This window comes from Heterocephalus glaber, unplaced genomic scaffold (assembly GCF_053883595.1).
Source record: "Heterocephalus glaber isolate CG9 unplaced genomic scaffold, H.glaber_assembly_v1.0 deba00001688, whole genome shotgun sequence".
Taxonomy (NCBI): Eukaryota; Metazoa; Chordata; class Mammalia; order Rodentia; family Bathyergidae; genus Heterocephalus; species Heterocephalus glaber.
In genome coordinates this window covers 9,999,082-10,022,861 of record NW_028258413.1, presented here as the reverse complement: position 1 = coordinate 10,022,861, position 23,780 = coordinate 9,999,082, and the positions used below count along the sequence as shown (strand labels likewise).

The 23,780-nt window shown below is 48.6% G+C and overlaps 1 protein-coding gene across 1 annotated transcript; it reads right to left on the bottom strand.

Annotated features, from left to right (window-relative positions):
- Positions 1–227: 227 nt before the first annotated feature.
- Positions 228–17,447, bottom strand: CUNH4orf54 (chromosome unknown C4orf54 homolog). Its single transcript, XM_087198690.1, has 2 exons — positions 12,251–17,447; positions 228–4,663 (listed from the first exon to the last, which is right to left on the bottom strand). Exon 1 carries the CDS (start codon positions 16,613–16,615, stop codon positions 12,287–12,289), a length of 4,329 nt encoding a protein of 1,442 aa, XP_087054816.1. The 5' UTR covers positions 16,616–17,447; the 3' UTR covers positions 228–4,663; positions 12,251–12,286.
- Between the last annotated feature and the right edge of the window lie 6,333 nt (positions 17,448–23,780).

Here is a 23,780-nt window from a genome sequence, read left to right as displayed (position 1 = left end):
CAGATATTCAGTACAGGTAAGAACTTACACCAGACTTCTGATCTCCAGAGCTACAGGGTGATAGATTTGTATTGTCTTAAGCCACTAAATTTGTTGACAATAGAAAACAAGTAGTACCTGGATGTGTAATCATTAATAGAATATTTTAAACAAAAGACTTTAAGTGGAAGTCAGAAGAAAATGAAAATTTCAGAAGCTTGTTTTTTTGTCAAAATAAAGACAAACGATTTCTTTGTAGTTACTTTTATTGGAAAAAACAAAACTTTTATTCAAAACAATCAAAATAAAAAAACCAGTACACAAGATTGCACAATCACTTTACAAATGTTGGCAATTAAAGTTCAGTAGGCTAGTCTCACAGAACCCTTGTCTAAGTAGTTTCTCCATATGCAACACCCTGAAAATGCAATTCCAGAGTTGGTGGGCTGGATCCAAAGTTTCCTTAGTCAAGCTTGCTGCAGTTTATTACTGAATCATGTCAAAGCCAGTTAAAGACTTTTCCACCAATTTTTATGCTAACTGCTGTTAAAAATTTCACATTCTCTCCATACACCACCAGCCCTGTTCATAGTCAGAGACAGAATTCAGCATTATCCATTGTCCTTCATTATTTGTCACACAATATATTCTCTTCTACTCATACATAACTTCTACTGTCTTCACATTCTTTTCAGCCACCACTCTGCCATACAATAATATAATCTGTATGTAGGTACAGGGACAAACATCTTCAAAAGGATGTGGGAAAAAAGGGACCACCTCCTAGAAAATGGGTATGGTAGGGATTTCAGGGAGCCCTGGGAAGGGCTTTCTGCCATTAACACTAGCTTGTAAAAAACAATTCAGAAACTTAGAAAAAATCAAACCAGGTGTGTGTGTGTGTGTGTGTGTGTGTGTGTGTGTTATTCTGCACCATTATGAATTGAACAGGAATAAGTCTAATAATGTACTCCTGTCACAACGTGAAACGCTGAATGCCAACAGCTTACAAATGAACCTGTGAACATTCGATTCTCTTTTGAGACACGGGCCACGCAAAGGAGAGCAATTGTCAGAATCCTCCTCTGGGCCCTATCGTCACACATGTCACAGACAGACAGTTTCTTTCCAGAGGACCAGAGTCTGTAGTCCTGATTAGATTCAAGCTCAAGTCACCATTTAGCAAATGATACATGCTTTGCTCATGAGTTTATGCACCTGTGAAGTCTACTTAGGACTGAGGAGTTACAGAATAAAAGCACTCTCTTGAAAATATATCTTATTTATATATATCTTTTTATAAATTATGTAACAGCCTAACATAGCTTATGGCTTGGATTTTTGTAACTAGTTTTGTCAAACTTACACATAACATTTCCCCTCAACAGTACTGATAAAATATAGGGCACCTTTTTCTTTCAAGTATTTGGGTAAAATAATGTACCCTGAGAATTTGGAGTGCAAATCTACACTTTGTAAACCGTAGAATGAAACTTCCGAAGCACCACACAGGAAAATGTATACTATGGTACTTTTAAATGCAGACTATTATTGAATGTGTTTCCTTGTGCACATATACATATTTATCATGGGAGTCATGCAGTCAACCTACTTAGGCATCAGTACTGTCCTGCAGTGCAAAGAATTATTTCAGGTAGCACGAGCATTCTACTTAGAGCAAACACAGATGTTCATTTCTATGATAGAAGAGACTCAAAATACATTAGGCCTTTTTAGAGGCAAGTATGACAAAGTCAAATTTGAAATTAAGAAAAAGGAGTTTGGTATCACTAGCTATGTCCTAGTGAAATAAAGATGGATCTGAAATGCAGGTTTAATATTTGAGGGTTATCATAAAGTTGTCAAAGTATAATTTGTTTTAGCTTATTTACTCAGCAACAAGTTTCTCAAGAGCTTGTATGCTAAGTCATTATCTGCATATCTGTGCTTCATTAAATCCTGAGGGTGATCTTGGTGAGTATTTTCAAGAAAGTACACTCCAGTGAATTGAATGTTCATCCTAGTTACACGTGTTCAGTTTTCCAGAAAAACTCACCAGGGCCTACTTAAACATAAACCTTTTACCACTAGTGAAAAAGAGAAAACAGGTCAAGATTTCTACAGAGTGTCCTGTGGTTCTTAGGCAGACTGATCTGCCCAGGTATCCCTCAGAGGAAATAACAAAAACCGGATTCTGCAATCTGATTAGATTCAAGCTCCAGGCTCACTGAGGACATGCTTGTTTAAGAGTTTTATGTACATAGATCATAAAAGGGTAGCTCAGTAGTGAAAGGAACATTGTTGAGGTAATAGTTTTGTCACAGGGCTTCATCAACTTGTTTTATTCTGGTCTGGCTGAAAAAAGAAGGTATAACTATTTTGTTCAAATGTCCATGCAGCCTCAAGAAATGACAAGGTGATAAACGAGACTGAAATTTACCTCATGGCCATGAATGTGCTCTTCCCTGTGGACTGAGGAAGTAAGTGGCCTAGCAGCTTTGCACGGTTTGATGGTACAGAGAACCATGAAAAAATACCAATAGCTGCCACAGAACATACAACACTCTTTTAAAGTTACATTTTTCACCACTTGGACATTTTCTATATACTTGGCAACTTCCCAGAGGGCTCAGACTCTTAGATAAAACCAAGAAATGGAAAGTTCTTTCCTGATTTCTATCCTAGTTTACCTCAGTGTGAGAATTTAAGGCTCTGATCTGCTGGTGATAGACACTGATAAATAGCCTATGGGCCCCTAAACCCTCAACTCTCCCACATTTTCTAGGCAAGGAAGGGGCTCAGCATGGCCACTGGAGTTTCCCAAAGTGACCTGGATTTTAAACCAGACTTAATACTTCAAGTGCTGTTCACCCTATAACAGTTCCAAGAGTCACGTTCAGATACCTGAGATTTCATCTTGCTGTTTGAATGGCATGGGTTTAGGATCTCTGCAGTGGATTCTACTTTCCTGTTTCAATATGAAGTAACCTTACACCCAGCCCATCTCTCTCCAAAATGAGGATATGCTGATGCTGGAAAAGCTGTTCAGTAGTGGTGAAAAATCAAGGACGTCCTGGAGTGAATCTATTCATGTGCCCGGCTAAGACCTCTAGGCTAAAGAAAGAATGTGCTCCTGAACACGGCACAGGGGCATCTTTTCCACCCACAGAGATGAAGCACTGTGTTTCACGTCTCTGTAAACCTCTGCCCTGTGTCAGAGCTCCTTGGCCTAACCAGAGCTGACTCCTCCTGCTCAGAGCTTTCTCGTTACCCAGGAGGACTTGGTTTGTTTTAAAGGGCGATATCCCATAAAGAAGGCCCTGGAAGTGAAACTGAGTATTTTTTTTTAAAGAGCCTGGATGGCCAGCCTGATTACAAAGTAATAAAATGATATAAACCATACAAAACTCACTCTTAGGAGTAGCATAAAATTCTGTGGCTTCAAGGAGAAATTTTAAGCAGAAACCAAACGTTGATGATCACTAAAATCAAAACAATGCTTTTCAAAAATTATTAGAATGCTTTAAACAAATAAGAGTTCCATGAAGAATTCTTAGGAAAATGTTCAGGTTTTAAAGGGCTGTTCCTTCAGAAAATAATTAAGAGTATTTCGATAATGTTGGCTGAGTATATATCTACAAAATTATTCATCATGACAGGTTAAGTAGGAATCTGTTCAACCAACTCTTCAGGATGCACTGGGAGCACTCAGAGAGCCCTCAGAGGGTTATGACAGAGGCAGTACCCAGTGTCAGCAAAAACTCCCGGGTCTGGACTCACAGGCCTGCCTCGTGAGGAGCCATTCTATGTCACTGCTGCTGGGACAAAGGGGCAGGGTGAGCCGGGACCTGAACCAGCCCACACTCTGCTGCTGCAGACTGTGTGCAAACCCAACCCCAGATGACCTGAGGGATGGGAGACGCAACCCAAGGGACCTACTGAAGAAGATAAACCTCCACAGTCACGACAAAGGTTGGATTCTGAAGGGAAAAAACAATACTTGTACCTCTCTCAGACCAAGAATGTAATTTTAAGTGCAAGCACTGTCTCTTCACTATCTCAAGCCATTCTATTTTAAGGCAACAAATAGTGTCATGGCAATGGACAAACAGGAAAAATTAAAACAGAGCACAAAAGCTAAAACCACTGATTTTCACAATTATATGTGAAATCACACTAAACCAGATAAAAGGACAGATAGAGCACAACCAAGAGAAGGAGGAGCTTTGGCTGATATTCGACTCAGAGTGCCTACTTTGTGTGACAACTCTGCAGGCCAGGTTTGACTGAGTCCCAGAACCTATAAGGCGACTTGTGATCCAAATGCCTGACCTGCTGTCTTGGTTTGAACAAAACTCATCTCATTCTGTTGCATGGTTGCATGGCTGGGCCGTGAGGACCCCGGAGGGGTCTCCACCTAGCAGTCCAGGAGGGGGAGGGAGTGGAAACCTAGATCCTGCATTCAAGTATCAAAAGAAATGGCTGATACAATCAATCACCTTCCTAAAACTGCAATAACAAAAACTGACTTAAGAGAATTGTTCAGGAAAATATATAAATTTACACACAGCTTATGAGAAGCAAATACTAAGAATTATACATGTGAAAGAAGTTTTCCAGATGAATTCTTATCATGACACAACTTTCAGATCAAAGGGGGATAGTCCGTATTTCTGTCTTGCTCCTACAAAAAGAAAAATCCAAGAAAAGATTATTAGTCTAGAAGCACATCTTAATTTTAAAGAAGCAAGAAAAATGTCAAAACACATTCTGATTATTGGTTTAGTATCATTATAAATAATGATGAAGTTTAGGTTTTAAAATGTGTTTGGCAAATGTGTTTCTAGTCTACCAGATGTTAACACTGACTTAATTGAATTGAGTCAATCAGATATTTCAAAATAGTATGAGTTAAATGTTTAGTTCCACTGAAATTATTCATAGCAAGGATAAAATAGTACAATACATACATTTCTAAGATCAGCATGCAGAACTGATATTTAAATGAAATGGAAGTGTTTGACATTTGTCTTGAGTCAGTAATCTAAGTGAACAAACTCTATTCTAAGAATTCTTTAGCAAATGACCATTAACTAGATTATGTGGAATCTCATATAGTGCATTTTATTTCAAATAAGATAAACTAGTTAGAACCTATAACTTAGTTAAATCCATTTCAAGTCAGCACTGACGAAGTCTATGTACCTCTGTATGTTTTGGTATATTGACTAGAACTTTGCCAAATGAATATTTTAACAGCGGAAAGTTGATATTTGAACATGATATTATGAAGACAGATATAGAGTGGACTATAGGTGTTATTTGTTAGGGATTAAGAAGACTCATGTGAAAAACAACCACCAAGGAGCATCAAATAACAGCTATCTAACCAATCACATGCAATCCAAGTAGCAAAGCAAGGGATATTTTAATCCTGTCATCTAGAAAAAGACCTGTTTAAATGTGTGTTTAAGAAAAAATAAGTCTGTAGGAACAACTATGGTCTTACAGCTCATATGCATATGCTTTGTTTATTTCACTGTTCTGTACTTTACATTGCGAAATGACTTTCAGGGGGAAAAAAAACTATTGCATGTTTGGAGACTTCTCATTCGCTAATCTTGCTTTTCTACCTTAGGACACATACAACAACAATAACAGAAAAATATGTAATTAGGAGAGAAGCAACTATGAGGCTAAGAAGAATTTCAAAGTGGGTCAGATGTTTGACAATAACTGGCTACATCTCATCAGGAGGTTTGAAGGACTTGAGCAGAGTGAAAAGACACCAAGAGGAGAAGGGGAAGAGAGACAGAGAAAGAGAGGGAATGAAGTGGGGGGAGAGAGGGAGAGAGAGAGAGAGAAAGAGAGAGAGGGGAAGGCGGGTGGGAGGGACTCTATACTATAGGATGGTGGTAGCTGACAAATGGAGGAGAAATCTGCCCATATGATCTCCAGGGAGAGACAGATGGTATACAATGATGGTGTCCTTCAGGATATTCACAGGATATCGCTTCTGCTTCCACTAACTGCAGAGGAATTTGTTGGAAATCTTTAAAGTCTCTCCAATTCCTAGTAAGGGTAACATAGTAAGAACTGCCCACAAACGGTGTCAGAGATGTCACGAGGATGTTCTCCGGTACAGCTGACCATGGAGAAGTGAGAACAGATGAAGGGTGACTGCTTGTCGTTAGGCGGGTGGCTGGACGACCTCGTAGGGTTTAAGAACCAGGACAATGTGACAGCTCAGCAGGATGCTGGGGCAGGCTGGCCTGTGCCAGATGGACAGCAAAATCCTTACTCGCAGCTTTTCGGCAAGGCCCCAAGTTGTGTAACCTCTGAAGGCGACAGACAGGGGACACTAGAGTGTGACACACAACCAGGGGCCTGCCCAGAGACGCCAGCATAGGGGACCGTGCCTGCTCGTGGGGAGGAAAGCCCAGGGGCTCTGTCTCTAGGGATCTGAACCCCTGTGGGAGCTGGGTACTGGGTCGCACTTCATTCTTGCAGCTCTCCTGGAGCTGCAGACAGGACGCTGAGGCTCACAGAGGGCAAGACTCTCACCTAGACAGGAAGTTAAGTGTTCCTGAGTCGGGCTGCCTGCTTAGGGCCATGTGCTCACACTTCCATCAAAGCAGAACAGCCGCCTCAGATGAACACTCCACCCTAGGCATGCAGGTGACCCTGCTCCCAGCACACCCCACATCCTTGCCCCACTTACAGTGTACAGAATTACCCCTGCATTCTCAGACTGGCTCAGACTGCTCTTGGGCCATAAACTGTTCTGATTAAGGACAGCTAATTCATTAACCAACATAAAAACGCAGGGAGATGCTCAATGTGTATCTGTTGGAGACTGCCAGAGTCAGGGTCAGAGTTTTAGCTTAGTCCCTTCCCTGCTTTTCCTGGCCTTTCTCTCAAGCCCCAAACACACACACACACACACACACACACACACACACTCCACAGCAGTGAAATGGCCAAGAGCTTTATTACCTCTGGGATAGGACTTCTGTTTTCCTACGAATGAAGCTAACACGAAAATCAGCAGCAGCGCAGCCCCCAGGACAACAACATGTCACATAAGTAATCCTTTACCACTGTGATTGGCCAACAGGCAAGATGCAAGGCTGAACATTTTCAGAGAACTTTGGAAGCAAGAAAGGCTTGACACAAAAAGGACGGGACAACTGACAGCGAGGGAGAAAGGGTTTAATTAATTAAATTAATTAATTAATAATTTCTACAATTATGAGGAGCGACGAGAGGAACTCGAAGCTGAGTGCTGAGGTCTGTCAAGCTGAAGTGCTTGGGAGATGAGGAAACACAGGAAGGAAGAAATGCAAATAACAAGGGAGAAGCTCGGGCTGGCAGGCCAGACACCAGGAATAAAACTCTTAAAGCATGGTGGTCTTAGGAGAAAAAGAAAAGTAAGAAAGAACAGGAGCCACAAGAAGCTCTGGTGTCGAAAATCCAGGGCCCTTCTCAGCTCCCTTGAATGAAAAAAAGATCCCTTGACTTCTCTGAGACCTTACTTCCTCCTGCAAGTGTAACACAAAAAGGCTGTGTCTGGCAACCTAAGAACTTCTCCGGGGCCCCCCAGAACAAACAACTCCCCAAATCCAGCTCTCTTTCCCACTTCAGATACTGACAAGTTGGGCAAAAGTAACTCTGAGAGGAAAGGAGAAAAGGAAGACTGAGATGCAGGAGCAACATGAAGAGTACTTAGAAATGAACAGACAATGCCTTAGAGGATAAACTGGAACATTCAAGAGGAGGCAAATAATTGCACTTCTCTTAGGCCAGTACCCTCTCTATGAAAGGTAGAGCTTCGAACATTTCCTTTGTTAATAGTATATCTTCATTTTGTCTTTACGCCTTTTAAATGGTTTTTAGTGTCAAGTCTCACAATTTCAAAGCAAAAATATGGCATCAAAGTAAGTGGGCAGGAGAGGCAATCTGTCAGGGAAGGAAAAATACATCTGCATGCTAAGAGTGACAGAAAGCAAAAACATAAACAGTCCAGCAAAAAGGCATATGAGTACTAACAAAATAAATTGGGATCATTTGCAATGGGTTAGAGTATGCCTGGCACAGGGTGTGCTGCAGTCACCTTTGTGACCATCTGGGCAGGTAGGGCCACTTGTGTGCAGTTATCACAGCTAATATGGCAAATCCTAGTAGTATTTACTACTTATTTATTATTCACCTTATTTAAGGTGAATAATATTAGTTATCTCTGTAAGATGGGTTGCAGCCTTGCAAGGTTGGGTAAGTACTGGGATACTGACCACAAGATGGAGAAAAACAAGAGAAACCCACTTTGTAAAAGGCAAAAATGAAAATTCATAACAATGATCAGAAAAAGGAACAGCAGGTGGTTATGTTCAAATATATATGGGGGAGAGAGAAGAAAAGCTCCCCGCTACAACGTGGTGCTAAAAATATGAAATGAAATACTTGCTCTCTGAGCTGGAAGGAACCTGAAAGGGTACAAGGCTCGAAAACATTGGCTTGCTGAATGTGTAGGGTCAGTCTCTTTCTGCGGGAGCGTGGGTGGGTGTGGGATTCATGCTCCCTGAATGAGTGAGGAAATCAGCACATTTCCTCAAATATGCATTTTATACACATCCAGAAAGGCAAATGGAGACGGAGAAACTGGGGGTCTAGGAGCAGTAAGGAGTAGATGCAGGCATCCATGCTGGGCAACAGTGCTCACTACGCTGCCTCTGCAGCCCACCAAGGACGTCAAGGGCGGCCCACAGGGAGTGTGGTGCAGCTGGAGGGAAAAGCCAGCTCCACAGGGACCTCAGAAAAACCATCTCTTCCAAAGTTCCAATTTATTTCTCTGTGAAATACTGATTGAATGCAGCCATTTGTGTAACTCTGCAGTGAAATGGGAACCAAAAACCCTATGCTAGGAAAATCCCTGCAACACGGCTGGTTTTGGAGGAAATGGTGAACCGAACCCACCTTCTCAAACCTCTCCTGGACCATCCACAGGAGGACCAACTGGTGTTTTGACATACTTGAACCATACTTTAAAATTTATCATGCAGGGAAAAAATTTCAGCAACTGTACCTTAGACAAAGGAATACCATCTAGAATATATAAAGAACTGAAAAAAATCAGACCCCCCCAAATGCAAAGACCCAGTTCAAAAATGGGCATCTGAAATGAACAGACATTTCTCAAAGAAGCAAAAGCAGCAGATAAACATATGAAAAAATGTTCAACATCACTGGTCATTTGAGAGACGCTGATGAAAACAACGCTGAGATTCCACCTCACCCCAGAAAGAATGGCTGCTATCAAGAAATCAACCAATAACAAATGCTGGTGGGGCTGTGGGGAGAGAGGAACCCTTCTCCATTGTTGGTGGGAGTGCAGACTGGTGCAACCACTGTGGAAATCAGTATGGAGATACCTCAAAGAACTAGGCTTAGGGGGCCCATTTGACCCAGCTAGTCCCCTGCTGGATATCTTCACCAAAGAATTAAAAGAATCATACCACAGCAATACATGTGCACCCATGTTTATAGCGGCACAGTTTGTAATAGCCAAAACTTGGAAACAACCCAAATGCCCATCAACTGGAAAATGGATAAAGAAGATGTGGTTTTTTTAATAAAATGGAGTACTACTCAGCCATGAAGAACAAGAAACTAGAGACATTTATAGCTAAATGGATGCTTATTGAGGCTACACTCTTAAGTGAAATAAATAGGACACACGTGTAAATACCGAATAGTTTCTCCAGTGTGAGAAACTGAAAGTGTAATTAAGGATACACATGGATGAAATGGCCTAATAACATATTTCTTGGATTGTGCTTCCATCACGTGTCATATGACTGCATCGAAATTTAAATTAGGGAGAAGTTTGGCTTACATGGAGTCTGCTAACTAACTGGAGGTTTTTTTTCAGATCATTATTTGTTCAGTGTTGGTTTTGGGGATCTTTCTGACAAAAATCACATCCTCTGGTGTCTTGTTGGTACTTGAGATGCTTTTGTAAATTATATGGAAAAATGTTTAAGTGCTTTTTAGTTTGTTTTGGTTAAGTTCTACTGTATTTGAATATTATTGTAGTTTTTTCCCTTGCATTGTTCTTCTTTGAATGGTTAAATTTTTGTATGTGTGTTTGATAACAGTTATTTTTAAAATTTAAAAATTTATCATAAAAAAAAGAATTTCATTTCCCCCCCAAACTATCTGACTTTTTTTTTTTTTGGAAAGTGAACTTTCAGGAGGGTGAGTTTTAAACAATTTTAATTCACATCTGAGTTTGACTAACAAAGTTTTGTTTTTTACATGGACACAAAAAGCTAATCTTTAACTCCTGAGGAAACTGTAAATCAAGAAGCCAGCATTTGCCTTTTTATCCTTAGGGCTGTTTACTGAAAAAAAAATAGCTGTACTTCCAAAAAGGGAAACTTTTCAAAGATTACTGTTCAAGTCCCAATCCCACAAAACTTGATTTCTCTCTGCTTCTGCCACTGCACACCTAACCTCTCCAGCTGCACTGGCCAGAGGAAGGCTGAGCACACGAGTGTGTCAAAGCTGGTGCCTCCTCTTCTGCACCTGTCCCATCCTCTGGTGCCCGAGGTACACATACCACCTGTCCACAAGATCAGAACCCTTTCCCTGCACTCTACTTTTTTCCTTAGGCAAAACTAATCCTCAACTCTGGGTCTCATCCCCATACATACCAAATTTTTAATTTTCTACACCAAACAAACATGCATTACATATCCTTCATCTCCCCCTTCCCCTTTATTTGTGATTACCACAGGTGCCTGTTGCAGACTCTTGGAGAGGAGCGATTCAATCAGGTTTCTACATCGAAACTAAAACGAGGTTTGTACTTCCACCTGAATTCTTAGGAAAATCCCCAGGGTATCTGAACACTTCCTAAAGCCATTTTATAGTCCAATAAATGTGGTGATGCATAAATAAATTAGGTGTCCTTTGACTTGAAATACACTGCACTGGCATCTGACATTCCAACATAGGCAGGACGAGACATCTTGAGACACATGAATGCTAGTTTGTCACGCCGGTGAATGCAGTGATCCTAATTCCTAATGCAAGGCTGTTTCACTGTATAAAACGGTACTGCTTTTCTGTCCCTTTCAGCCGAATACAGGAGCAGAAAAAATGATTTCTATTTTAGAAGTGTACATAGGGTTTTTCTCATCTCCATCTCCTTTTTCCATTCAGTGTGATTTCAGAGGAGCAGGAGTCCTGGAAGCATCTATGGTCTTAACCTTTCCCACGCTGAAGAGTGTGGCAGTACAAGGGGCAAGCCTGTCCTCACAGTTCTGACACCTTCTTGCTCCTAGCTGAAGATCTTGCCCTTCTCCTGTGTTTGTCGGAGGTGTCTGCGGTCAGAACAGCTCCCCGGGGTCAAGTCCCAGGACTGTATTTACAGCAGGACTCCAGTCAGAGTGCTGGTTAACCCGGAGTCTGGAAGCTCTTTTCTCTAGTTTCCTTAGCACAGAAATTCTAGAGAGAGAACATAGATGCACAAATGACCGCCTCGTGGGGTTTGCCAGGAGCACTCTGGATTCAGCTGGAGCAGCCCCAGACCAAAGAGCAACCCTGTCCTGGAGCCACTGCGCTCCCAATCGCCCCTCAAGGAGGTCAAACTGCATGTGTCTGTGTGTGCTTATGTGCACTGCGTGTATGTGCATGTGTGCATGTATACATGTGTGCGCGTGTGAGATACATGAAAGACCTCGGACCTGCCCAGGGAAAAATATTCTAATCACCGGAAAGCAAAGCGCAATCCTTTGTGTAAGGCATTTGCAGCGAAAGAAAGGAGGGAAACAGGTTGATTTTGGAAAGACTTCCAAACCAGAAAGCGTCACTGCCTCCCTCTCCTCCTTGGGAAGCAATCAGGCATTGGTACTTCCTGTGACCTAGGGTCCAGAGGGCTGAGGCCACCTCCACAGACAGACTCGGCTTTCTTCTACTTCTGCCAATCCTTCCCAAAGGCTGCCGGGGCAGATGGAAGTTTGCTTCCCTCCTACCTTCTCTGAAAAGCTGGTCAATGTGCAAAGGTCAAAGGGAAAGGCTGGCCTGGGCCTGAGGGCGAGCGAGCTAGGGAGAAACCTGCCTTGAACCTCAGCTCCTTCACAAATCAGATGGGTTTTCCCTCCATTCTCTAGGGGCAGCCTCCCCCGCTGTGAATGTCTCGCTATAAAGCAGAAAGGCAGGGCTGCTCCTGGTCAAAAGCCCGATCAGACCCTCAGGGTAAAGCACTCACCAGCAGCTGCCCTTCGCTCTGGTGGCTCCCCTCGGGTCATCTGTGCTCCACCACGAAGCTCATGGTGGTGCCGTCGAAGGAAGGCGGGGCGACGAGGCGCGGCCCCAGGGGCTGCGAGGTGATGCTGATCACCGGCTTGGGATGCAGCTGGGTGAAGCCCTTGGCCCCCAGGAGCTGAGCTGCGGCTGAGGGGATGGAGGAGGACGGGGAGGCCGGAGTCTGGCCGGCAGCCACAAAGTATGGGGCTTCGGGGAAGGCCACTACCGCCGCCTCTTTGCTGGGGGGCTCAGCCGCCACGGCGAGCTCGGCAGCCCCCGGCGTGTGCGCGATGGGCGTGGGATGCAGAGCGCCCGTGGGCAGCATGGTGGGTAGGAACCCGGGGTAGATCATGTAGGTGGGTCCATAGGCCCCGGGGCTCAGCGCCAAGGGCGGCACCGGCAGCGACACTGGAGCCACGGCCTGCTGCTGCGGGGTCACCGGCACGTCCACGTACTGCCCGGTCTCGGGGTCGAAGAGCCGGCGCGTGGCGGGCTGCAGCGGCGTGTCCACCAGGTAGTACTGGCCGGTGCTTACGTCCAACAGCATCTTACGCTGCGTCTGCGGGGCCGTGGGCTTCGGGAAGGGGTCGGTGGGAACCCCGGCGGGACCTGCGGGGCCGGGCAGGCCAGGCGGGGAGAAGCAGAGCACCTGCGGCTGCGCGCCCAGCGAGAAGGGCGGCGGCTGCGGATACACGGCCGTGGGCGCGCGCTCGGGGCTGCGTGGGCCCGCGGGGGCGGCCGCGGCCTCCCGGGGTCGCTCGGGCTTGGTGCGCCAGGCGGGGCGACCAGTCCCGCTGACCAGCGCGCCCTTGGGGCTCCCGGGGGCCTGGCTGCGGGCACTCAGGGGGGGCAGGCTGCAGAGAGAGGGCGCGGAGGAGCCGGGCGGCTCGGCGCGCAGGGGCACGGCCAGGTAGTTGTCACCATTGCGGCTGCCCTTCTGGGGCGCGGGGCCGCCTTTCCGCGTGGCCGCCTCGTCGTGGGGCGCCTGGGTGGCCGGAGAGGGTTTGGGGGACCGGGTGCCCTGGGGCTTGGTGCTGTCCGCGGAGGACCCCTGAGGGAACTTGCCGGCGACGCCCCCGGTGGCGCTCACGGTGGACACCTGTAGGCCGCCAGGCAGCGGCGCGAGGGGCTGCGCGCGCTCGGCTCCCCCGGGGACGTACAGGGACCGCGGTCGCTCCCGCGCCAAGCTCTCGAAGGCGGCAGCGCGCGCGGACACGCTGTCGGCACCGGGGTTGGAGTTCCTGCGCCGAAGGGTCCGGCTTGCAGTGCCGCGCGCCTCTGCCTCGCCCGCGGGCCTCGCCGGCCTCCCGGGATCGCCCTCGCGCCGCGCCGCCGCGTCCCTCTCCTCACTGGCGACGAGCGGCAGCACGTGGCTGTCGGCCATCCCGGGCAGGGGGTCGCTCCGGCGCTTCCACGCGCTAGCACCCAGGCTGTACCGCTCCTCCATGGAGCGCACGGCGGCCGTCAGCTTCTCCAAGGCACCGCGCGCCGGGCCCGGGCCCCTGCGCTCCTCCCGCGCGTCCTCGTCGCGGGGCCGCTCGGGGGTCCTCCGGGCCGAGGCCTTGGTGACGATCTTGAGCACGGGCAGGTAGGAGCCCTGCTCGGGCTTGTTGGGCGCGATGGTAGCCACGGGCAGCCTGCCCGACGCGCGGTGCACCAGGACGGTGCCCTCGGGGGAGATGGCGCCCACAGTCCCGCCGCAGACCGCGCTGTGTCCGGGTGCGCGGTCTGCGCCCTCGTCCTTGCGGTTCGCCACGGCCTGGCACGTGATCACCACGGGCGACAGAGACCTGTGCGGCCCGGGCCCCGCCAGACCCTGCTCCGGCGTGACGCTACCCTTGTCGCCGCTGTCGCCGGTCCCTTTGATGAGCTTCCTCACGTCTCTCACCTGGTGGAGCGGGCCCTGCGCCTTAGACTTGTCCCTGATGTCCCGCACCTGGAACTGGGGCACCTTGTCCAGACCGTCCCCGCGGAACGGCCTGGGGGGTTGTCTGCCTCCTTCGTCGCCGGCCCTGGCGGGGTTGGGGGCGCCGCCCGCCAGCCGCGGCGTGAGCAGCTGCGCGATGCTGAAGTCGGCGCCCGGCTGCCGCACGCTGCCCAGCCGGATCTTGATCTCGGGCGCCCGGGCTCGGGCGGCGGCGGGGAGCGCCTGCGCGGCGGCGTGCTTGGTAGCCTGCTTCCCGGGTGGCCTGTCCCTGGGCGCCTGCTGGATGCCGGGCACGAAGAGGCGGGACATGAGGGTGGCCTTGCCGGCAGAGATCTCCCCGAGGTCCGCCCTCCAGTCCCCTGCCGCGCGCGGCCCTGGCTTCCCGCCAGCGTTCGCGTCCTTCTCGGGCGCCGCGGGGTCCTGGTCCCCCCAGGAACGGAAGGCGCTGTTCCGGCTGCGCAGCAGGGAGCCCTGGGAGCCGCTGTCCGACGGTGCCCTCCCAGCCTCTCGGGGCGCGCTGGCCTGGAACACCGGGGAGCGCGCCCCGCTGCCCGAGACCTCGGAGCCCGCCTCTGACACGCGCGAGCTCTGCCGCTGCAGGCCGCGCGCTCGCTCGGGCCCCGGGCCGGCCTCGGCCTCCGAGGACGTGTCGCCGACCTCACCTCGCTCCATGAGGAACTCGTGTTCGCGTCGCATCTTCTTGGAAATGACGTTCTTGAGCAGGCTGGACGCGAACGTGGACTTGGAGTGCACCCCGTCGGCGCGGGGGGTGGCGGTGGTCCGGGCGGCGGTGACCCCGGCCCCGGCCGCGGCGGTGGTCTTGCTCTCACTGCGCAGGCCCAGCGGCTCCAGCACGGTAACCACGCGTGGCCCGCCCTGGAAACACAGCGGCGTCTCCACGTGCTTGATCTCGCCCTCCACCTTGCTAACCACGAATTCCAGCGCCTTGCTCTGCGACCTCCGGGCCTGCGCGCGCGGCCGCTCGGCGCCATCCTGCCTCAGCCTCGCGGCCGCGCCCGCCGCACTGCCCCGGAGCAGGCTCTGCTCCACGCGCGCGCCGACACCGCCGCATTTCAGGTCCAGGAAGGTGGACCAGCGCCCGAAGCCGGCCTCCGAGAGCGCGGCCGAGGACTCGCGCGAGCTGACGCGCAGGGCCTCGAAGCAAGGGTAGGCGAGGCTGCGGAAGGCACGCGCCGTGAGGCTGCGCACCTCCTGGTCCGCGTCGTCCAGCTCGCTCACGGCGCTCGAGGCCCCGCTGGAGCGGTCCGCCGGCTCCCTGGCTCGCACTGCCCCGCCGCGGGGCTGCAGGCGGGCGGCGGCCGCGGGGGCGCGGAGGCTCATGGCGCCCGCACGCCCGGCGGCGCGCGCGGGGCTCTGCTGGGCGCGCCCTGGGGCCTGCGCCTTTATAGCCCGCGCGCGCCCGGGGTCGCTGCTGGCCGGGCTGGGCGAGCGCGGAGCGGCAGGGCTGGGCGGGGTGCTGAGGTAGCAGCTGTTGTCCTCGTCCTCCTCGGTGGCCGTAGTGACGTCCCCTGGGGTCTCGTCGCTGCCACCGAAGGAGGCGTAGTCCGTGAAGGAGTAGATCACATTGTTGTCCTCGAAGTCCCAGTGGGCGGCCAGCCCCACGTCGAAGTCGGCGTCCTGCTCCACCTCGCTCGGCTGGATCCCCCGCGTGGTGATGTAGTGCGCGCCCCCGCCGCCCGGCCCCCCCGCGTGCCCACGCGCCCCTCCCCCGGTCGGCTCCCGGTCGCTGTCAAAGCCGAGGGACGACGAGGAGGTCGCTGGGGCCCCGGGGAGGCTGTGGTCCTCTGCCCCGTCCGCCGTGGAGGAGGAGGAGGAGGAGGAGGAAGAGAAGACAGAAGAGCGGCGCCCCGAGTCCGGGAAAGCGGGGCTGTCCCGGGGGGTGGAGGCCCGGGGGAGAGCAGGGTTGTCCTGCAGGGTCGTGGCCTGGGTGCTGCCCCGCTGTGCGCCCCTGGCTAGGGCGCTCACCTTCAGCTGCCACCCGCTGTCCCCAGCGGCCACTCGGCCGGTGCCTTCCATCCTGAGCCCTCGCCTGGCTTCCAGTGACAGGGAGAGTCGGTGCGGAGTGCCCGGGCTGCCCTGGAGGGACAGTGGGGCCCCGGCAGCGGGGACCGTGGGCCCCTCTACCTCTGCTGCCACCTCCCAGGATTTCAGCCCCGGTGTGGCAGCCGTGGCCAGACCGAGGGACCTGGCGGCAGAGGGGCTCTGAGGCCGGGGGGCTGCGGCTCCGGCTGAGACCGCGGCCAGCGTCCTGCAGCTGAGCTGTCCTATCCAGCAGCTGACCTGGCACCGTGCTCGGCTGGGGACAAGAGTGCCATCAGCCCCGGAAGCAGCAGCATCCGTAGGTCGACCCCTGAACTCCCAGAAATGAAAAGAAAGCATGAGCTGCTTCTCCTGAAGCCTTGTTCTTTTCCTGGATGGGGCGAGAGAGGGTCACGTCATTCCTGAAATAGTTTTAGTGACCATTCCCTACTCATATGGGAACCACGCTTGAGGGTAGAGGGAAGGAGGCCCTGAGAGGTGGAAAGAGAAGGTTGAGGGTGGCGGCACGCGGCTCCCGGTTCAAGTCCACCGAATGCTCGACGTAATCTATCGCACAGATGTCCGGCAGGTGTGCAGTTATTCCTGACTCATTGGCACACCCGCCAAAGCCTCTGATTTAGATGGATTTTCCCTTGTTCTGAAACACAATTCAAATGTACTGTGCCTCCAATTCATTAAGGACACTGCGGAAATACTTCCAAAAAAATCTCCACTTTTACATATGACAGCTTTGTATTTGCCTCAAAATCTGTGCATTTTCTTTTCTCTTTGGAGAGCCAAGTCAGATGAGTTCCGACAGTAAAAATCTTCATAGAAAAAAAAATTTCATCTGTCTTTCCCCCAAGTTATGCTCTGTGAGCCATAACTTGTTTCAAAAAAGGAAAAATCCCCTCTAGAACCCGTACTCCAGCTACTCAAAGTATAAATGGACAGTTTTCAAAGACATTGAACTTAACACTTTAAATGTTAAATTACCGTCACAAAAAAGAGCACATAGGCCAGTACTTACTTCAAACCCCTACCATATCTAATCCATTTCAAAAACGGTTTCCTGAACTTTAAAACCATGGCAAGACAATAAACTCCCAATTAAATATAGCTTGGGCTGCAGGCTCACGATTAGGTTACGCTGGCTGCATTCCAGGCCCGCAGGGAAGAACAAGGAACATGCTTACCCTTCATAAGTACAGTGCGGCTTGGAGGGAGATTCAGAGAGGAAACGGGAGCTGCTGGCATGCCCCTCGGGAGCGGAGCCAGGAGCCCAGCTCCTGGGCCCAAGGCCACATCACTGCAGATGAGCCAATGGCTGTGCCTGAGTCTGCCAGCACCCACGGCGGGGGTCCACGCTGGCCACCCTCCGAGCAGTGCCTGGGCACAGTAAGTGAAGACCCACTGGTTTTGGTGAGATCTGGCCCTCATCACCTGCCAGGCCCATTTCTGCCACTATACATAGTCCATGTGTCACTAATGCCGATTGAATAAAGTACTATTTTAAACATGCACATTTGTGGGAAACAAAAATAACACCATTAGCCATCCCCTTCCAACTTGAATGCCACCCCCGCACAGAAAAATGTTCCTTCCTGTGCTCGTGTGGGCAGGTAGGACGTGGGGGCCCCTTGGCACCGAAGCATCCACCTTCTCACACTGGGGTGCAGAGAGCACACCTGCCTGTCTCCCCAACAGTGCCTTGAAAACATGGTCTAAGGAAAGATGGAGACAACGGGTCCAGGGACGGGCACAAAGCCAAGCTCAAGGTGGAGAGCAATAGAAGAAAAAGAAGAAGCTGCACCAAAACTTAGTTTCCTGTGGATAATAATTACATGTATGGTTTATATAGTGTTCACTGTGTCCTAGGAGCTACTCCAAACACTTTTTGATGTATGTATTTTATTTAATTCTCATAAAAACCTGACAAGTTAAGTTTGATTATTGTACTGATTTTACAGATGGGAAACTGAGGCACAGAAATGATAGGAAATTGTGCAGCAGAATTCAAACCCAGGCAGTCTGGCTGCAGAGCTGGCATCTTAACCAGGATGCTACACCATCAGGCTGACTTCTGCACTGTCATACTCATGGGGCACCCAGACCATCAGTTGGAAGGACTGACTTAGCCACTATGTGACCACAAATTAACTTTGAGATGTTTTTCATGCAATCAACCTGTGTACACATTGTGCACTCAGGGATTAAGGCACATGGTCCTATAAATAAAATGAAATAAAATATAGTTGGCACCTTCAGGCAAGCAAAGTATTTTCAGTTTCCTGTGTTAATTTTTGCTTTGAGGCTGGTAACCTTGACCAGTAAACTTGTTGAGGTCTTCCAGCTCTGAGAGGCACACACGCTCCATAGCTGAGCGGAGGCAGAGTTTCCGCCCATCAGGCAATTACAGTCAAGGAGGAGTTGGTGCAGCACTTGCCATATGCCCCTGTCTGTCATGAAAACACAAAGATCTCAGCAGTTCTCCCCCCCAGTTGGCAAACTGTAAAACTGGAAGGTCAGATGCCTGAGATGTAGGCTAAACCCTAACCACCAAATACCCAAGGTTCTGAAAGTCTTCTTCCAGAGTGTTGCCCCTCAGTCCTAGCCAGAGAAGCAAACAGAAAGTGGTTTTAAAACTTAATTTGTATTTTGGGCCGGGGATTTAGCTCAGTGGTTCCGCTCCCTGCCTCGCAAGTGCAAGGACCCAGGTTCGATCCCTGGTACCTAAAAAATAAAAATTAAAACGTACTCACCTCCAAAACACCCGTGCGGCTCCTTTCCTGCTTCCCATGTAAATGAATATCGTTGTAGGAAGGAATCTGAAGGAAGAACTTTTTCAAATAAATTTCCAAAATGTTGATTTTAATTCAAAGCACAAATTCTGTTTAAAAATAAAACAAGCTGAAAATTTGGATTAGGAGAGGCTACCTGTTAAAAGCGGGGCAGGAATCCACAATTGGAAAAACAATGATAATTTTAGGGAGGGTGAAATAGAACAATAAAGAACTCCAACCAGCTTGCCCTCTGGCATATTTGGAGTTCTGGCCCATTTATGTTGTCATCTGTTGAAGTAACTTCCAGCCATTGAGCCTTTTATTCCTTCATATGACTACAGTTATCTTTTTTTTACACATGAACTCAGTGATTCCCTACCTGACCTCAGCTCTTGAGCAATGACAGTGACTAATGTCTCCAGCATTAACCTGTAGCAAGCGGGTACCCTTGTTAGACCAGGCAAGGTACACTTGGTTGATCACTTTATATGGGAATTCAAAGAGCAACAAAGGAAATGACTCAGGGTCCTTATTTTTATGTCTGTAGAGAAAGTTTCTTAGTATTCCCTGAAAGCCTTATAGGATGCATCGTAGTATATAAAACTTTATCACGATTGAAGACATAAAGAATAAAGGCCAGACCATCCACTAGTTGTAAAGCATAGGTTATACTTAAGGGCTCTGAGAGTGGCATAATATGATAAAGATGTTGAAGGTTGGGAAGGACTGGCTCTGGGTCACACAGGTAGGGAATGGAGCCAAGGCCTCCGTGTGGAACACCGGTGGTGTTTGGGCACCTGAACCCACGGAGGCTGGTTATGAACATGGGGTTAATGTAGACTCGAGGGTCACAATCCCATCTGGCTCCCATCAGCCACCTGGCCTTCTGAGGATGTGGTTGGCCTGGGTGGAAATGGGGAAGAAGGAACAGGGATGCAGCTGGGAAAGCTCTGCTCTCCCTGAGATTTGGAGACACTGAGGACGTAGGAACGGTCTCTAGTGCTGGGCCACAGGTCTCTGCCTCATCCCACGTGTGCCCGAGCCAAGGGTCTGTAGCTCTGAGCGAGGACAGTGGGATAGAGGAAAGCAGGGTCACGGGACCTGTTGCCAGGCGGCTGAAGGACCAGCACCTTGACTTCCACGAATGCAGATTTCTTCGAAGGCAGGCGGGCAGGTCTCTACTGGGCCGCCACAGGCCACCTGGCTGTGAGACCTTCGGATAAACTCATCACCCACAGACTGAGTGAGTTGCACATTTGCATATCCAGAAGGGTCACCTAGGTACACTGTGGCAAGGCCAAGAGGTGTGGCGGTGTGGCCTGGGGTCTCTCCACGGTAGTCGGTAGTCGGATGAAAAAAAAAAAAAAGATGTTGAAGGTAAAACTCCAGACTAGCAGGAAGAGGTAGTGAAACTCATACTCAGGCTCGAAGTCAGACAGAGACTCACCAGGCACAGATGTCTCAGAGTCTCTGGTTTGTGATGGGCGAAGGGTGTCCTTGCCTTGCCTATGTCCTGTGTAGAACTTCCCATAAATATTTGTACAGCTATTCACCCACACAGATGTGAAGGAGGCTTCTGCTGGCCACTCCTCTGCTTGTCTCCTGGCTCAGGTGGGGACACATAGTTGTATCTGCAGGAAAGTTACCATGTTCTCTTTTTTTGCTGAGGGTACCAGAGAGTGTTTAGTTATTGGGATAAATGCCTCACACACTTGCTCTCCTCAGTCCTCTCAATCAATCATGCTATAAAAGAGCAGTTATTATTCCCATTTTATGGATAAATAACTGAGGCTGGGTGAAGGTATCATATGTGCCCTGTATGACTTTTCATGGTCAATAAATGCAGGATCCCTGGCTGGAGCCCTGCTCTGAAGGACTCCAGCCTACACTCCGTTAGTGACTGAGCAGCCAGTCTATGAGGTGGAGGTCATAGAGCCACATCCACACTCACCACTGAAGCCTCACCACAGCCTCACCCAGATGCCTGTGCCCATGGAGTCCAAGGAACAGAGTATAACAGGGATGGGATTCATATAAAACTATCCTGGGCATAGAAAAACAGCATGTACCCTGAGGATGAACAAATAGCAAGAGCACATCATTGAAGAATCATGCCCTGCACACTGCAGATGCAACCCCTTTGCTATGTCCTTAAAACTTGGAAGGGCAGAAAGGGACAGTTCACCACCAGAAATAAAACCTTGCTAACAAACACTTCCGCAGGCACAGAGGCCAGAGGGCATATGTAGGACAGAGTTTTACTTTTCTCCTTGGCCAGGATGTGTGTCAAAGAGTCTGTCTCCTCTGGCCTCCCTCACCCACTTTCTGCTTTCTGCATGATCCTTGGGCATCTCTCCCTTCCTTTTCCCTACCCAACTCCTCTTCTTCCCTTGGCCCCCGACTTGTTATCTCAGACAATGGAAGTAGGAGGTTTCAGCATTTCCAATCTTACTGTATAATGAAAACCCATCCCTTCCAGACCAGCCTCAAGGTGAATCAATAAACAAATCTTTTTCCATTTAATATTGAATATTTAAAACAGCCTAACAAGGGTTGCAATATAGCTGAGTGGCACTGTGCCTGCCTGGCAAGCACAAGGTCCTGAGTTTGAATCCCAGTACCAGGAAAAAAAGGAAAGAAAGGAAGGAAGGAAGGAAGAGAGAGAGAGGGAGAGAGAGAGAAAGAATAGCCTAACTGTAAGTCTTGGTCCATCTCTCACAAAACCTCTGTCTGTTCTTCTGGCCTGTATGATGTGGGATGTAAAGGGGAGTTGCCAAGTGTTATGGTTTATGTCCAGATGTCCCCAGAGAGCCTCATGAACTCACAGGCAGCATCTTTGGAAAGTGACTGGATTATGGGGGCTTGAAGTTAGGAAGTGGGGTCTGGTGGGAAGAGGCAGGGAGGTCACTGGCAGCATGGCCTGCAAGGTTTCTTCTTCCTCTCCAGCTCTTGCCTTGCTCTCCCTGCCTCCTGTCTGCCCTGCCCTGAGCAGCTCTCCTCTGCTGTGCCTTCCTGCCTTGGAGACAGCTGACTGTTGACCAAAACCTCTACAGAGTATGAGCCAGAATAAGCCACAACTCTTCTTTGAGTTGTGGTTGCTGGGTATTGTGTGCCAGGCATCATGAAAGTGACTAAGACACCAAGGGAACCTCTCCTAAGCCTGAGAGGGTAGGTCAGTGAAGTTAACAAATCACTGTAAACTTCTCTTGTTTGGTGTTAAAAATTAACCAGTCAATTTAGCTGTTTGCCTACAGAATCACATGGATAACTTATTTCTGTGATTTTCAGAAAATATTTCTTCTTTTTAATTTTTTTTTTTTGTACCAGGGATTGAACTCCCTGGAGTTCGCAAGGCAGGCAACGAAACTACTGAGCTAACCCCGCTCCCACTTTTAATTTTTTTATATTGCGTATTGGGGCCTAAAATTTTATTCCTGTTTTTATCTATTCTGGAAAATATTTCTTCTCCCCACATTTCTGATTTCAAAGTTCTGCAATTTGAAATATAGGTCTCTACAGATATACTTAGTGTATTATTTTTCAATTTTCAATTTTCTATGACTATTTGGAATAATTATGAAAATTACATAAGATCTGATTTCTTCCCTTGCTTCAAATCTCATATTCAAGTCTGCTCAAAACTCAAGAGCTAAAATGAAAATTAAAGCAGGGTTTTAGAAAACAATCTGACCGTTTCTAACACAGAGAATAAGAACATGAGGGTTTAATATTATATGTACAGAAAACTTTATTATTGCATATTGTAAAAGCAAAAGAATTGAAGATCACTTGCATAATGATCAGTAGATTGGTTACAGTTTATACATGATATAGAAAATTGTATAAATAATTCAAATAACAGGAGCTTATTTTCCAACCTTGAAAGGATACCCATGAAAAGAAAATTACAGAATAAAATGTATTAGTATGATTCCATTTCAAAAATAACAATAATGAAACTCATCACGTGACAGTAGGTGTCTTAGTCACTTTTACATCATTGGGACAAAATACCTGACACCATCAGCTTAAAGTAGGAGAGATTTACTTTGGCTCACGGTTTCCAAGGATTCAATCCATGGTTGGTTCCAAGGCAGAAAGGGCATGGCCGAAGGAAGTTGTTCAATCCACAGCAGCCAGGGGGCAGAGAGACAAGGGAAGAGAAACTGGAGGCCCCACCTCCTAACTGCAAGTCAGCTATAGACTTATCAATGGATGAATCCACTGATGAGTATAGCACACTCATTACTCAATGACTTTCCAAATACATGAGAACTGGGAGGGGAATTTTAGATCTAAACGATAACATTCTGCCCCTGCCCCACATAAAAGCTCATGTCCATCTCATTATGTAAAATTCATTTAGTCTGTCTCTAGGAGTCACCAAAGTCTTTACAGAAATCCTGAAAAGTCCAAGTCCAAAGTCTCCTCTAAGACTCAAGACAAACTCTTATGTGTGAGGACCTGTAAAAAATTTTTTAAAGTTGAATATTTCCAGCATACAATGGAACAGGATAAACATTCTCCTTCCAAAAGGGAGAAATAGGCACAGAAAGGAATCAGACCAAAGGAAGATCAAAACCCAAGAAGGCAAATATTAAATCCTGCGTCTGCATGTCAGAGCACCTGGAACAAGTTCACCAGATGTGAACTCCAAAGGGGTTGGGCAGTCCCGCCCCTGATAGCATTGCCAGTCACAACACTTGTGGCCTCTCTCTTGGTCTGGCTCCACTCACTGCCTA

Coding starts and splice junctions, on each gene's coding strand:
- CUNH4orf54 (XM_087198690.1), bottom strand. CDS start 16,615: ATGCTTTCTTTTCATTTCTGGGAGTTCAGGGGTCGACCTACGGATGCT.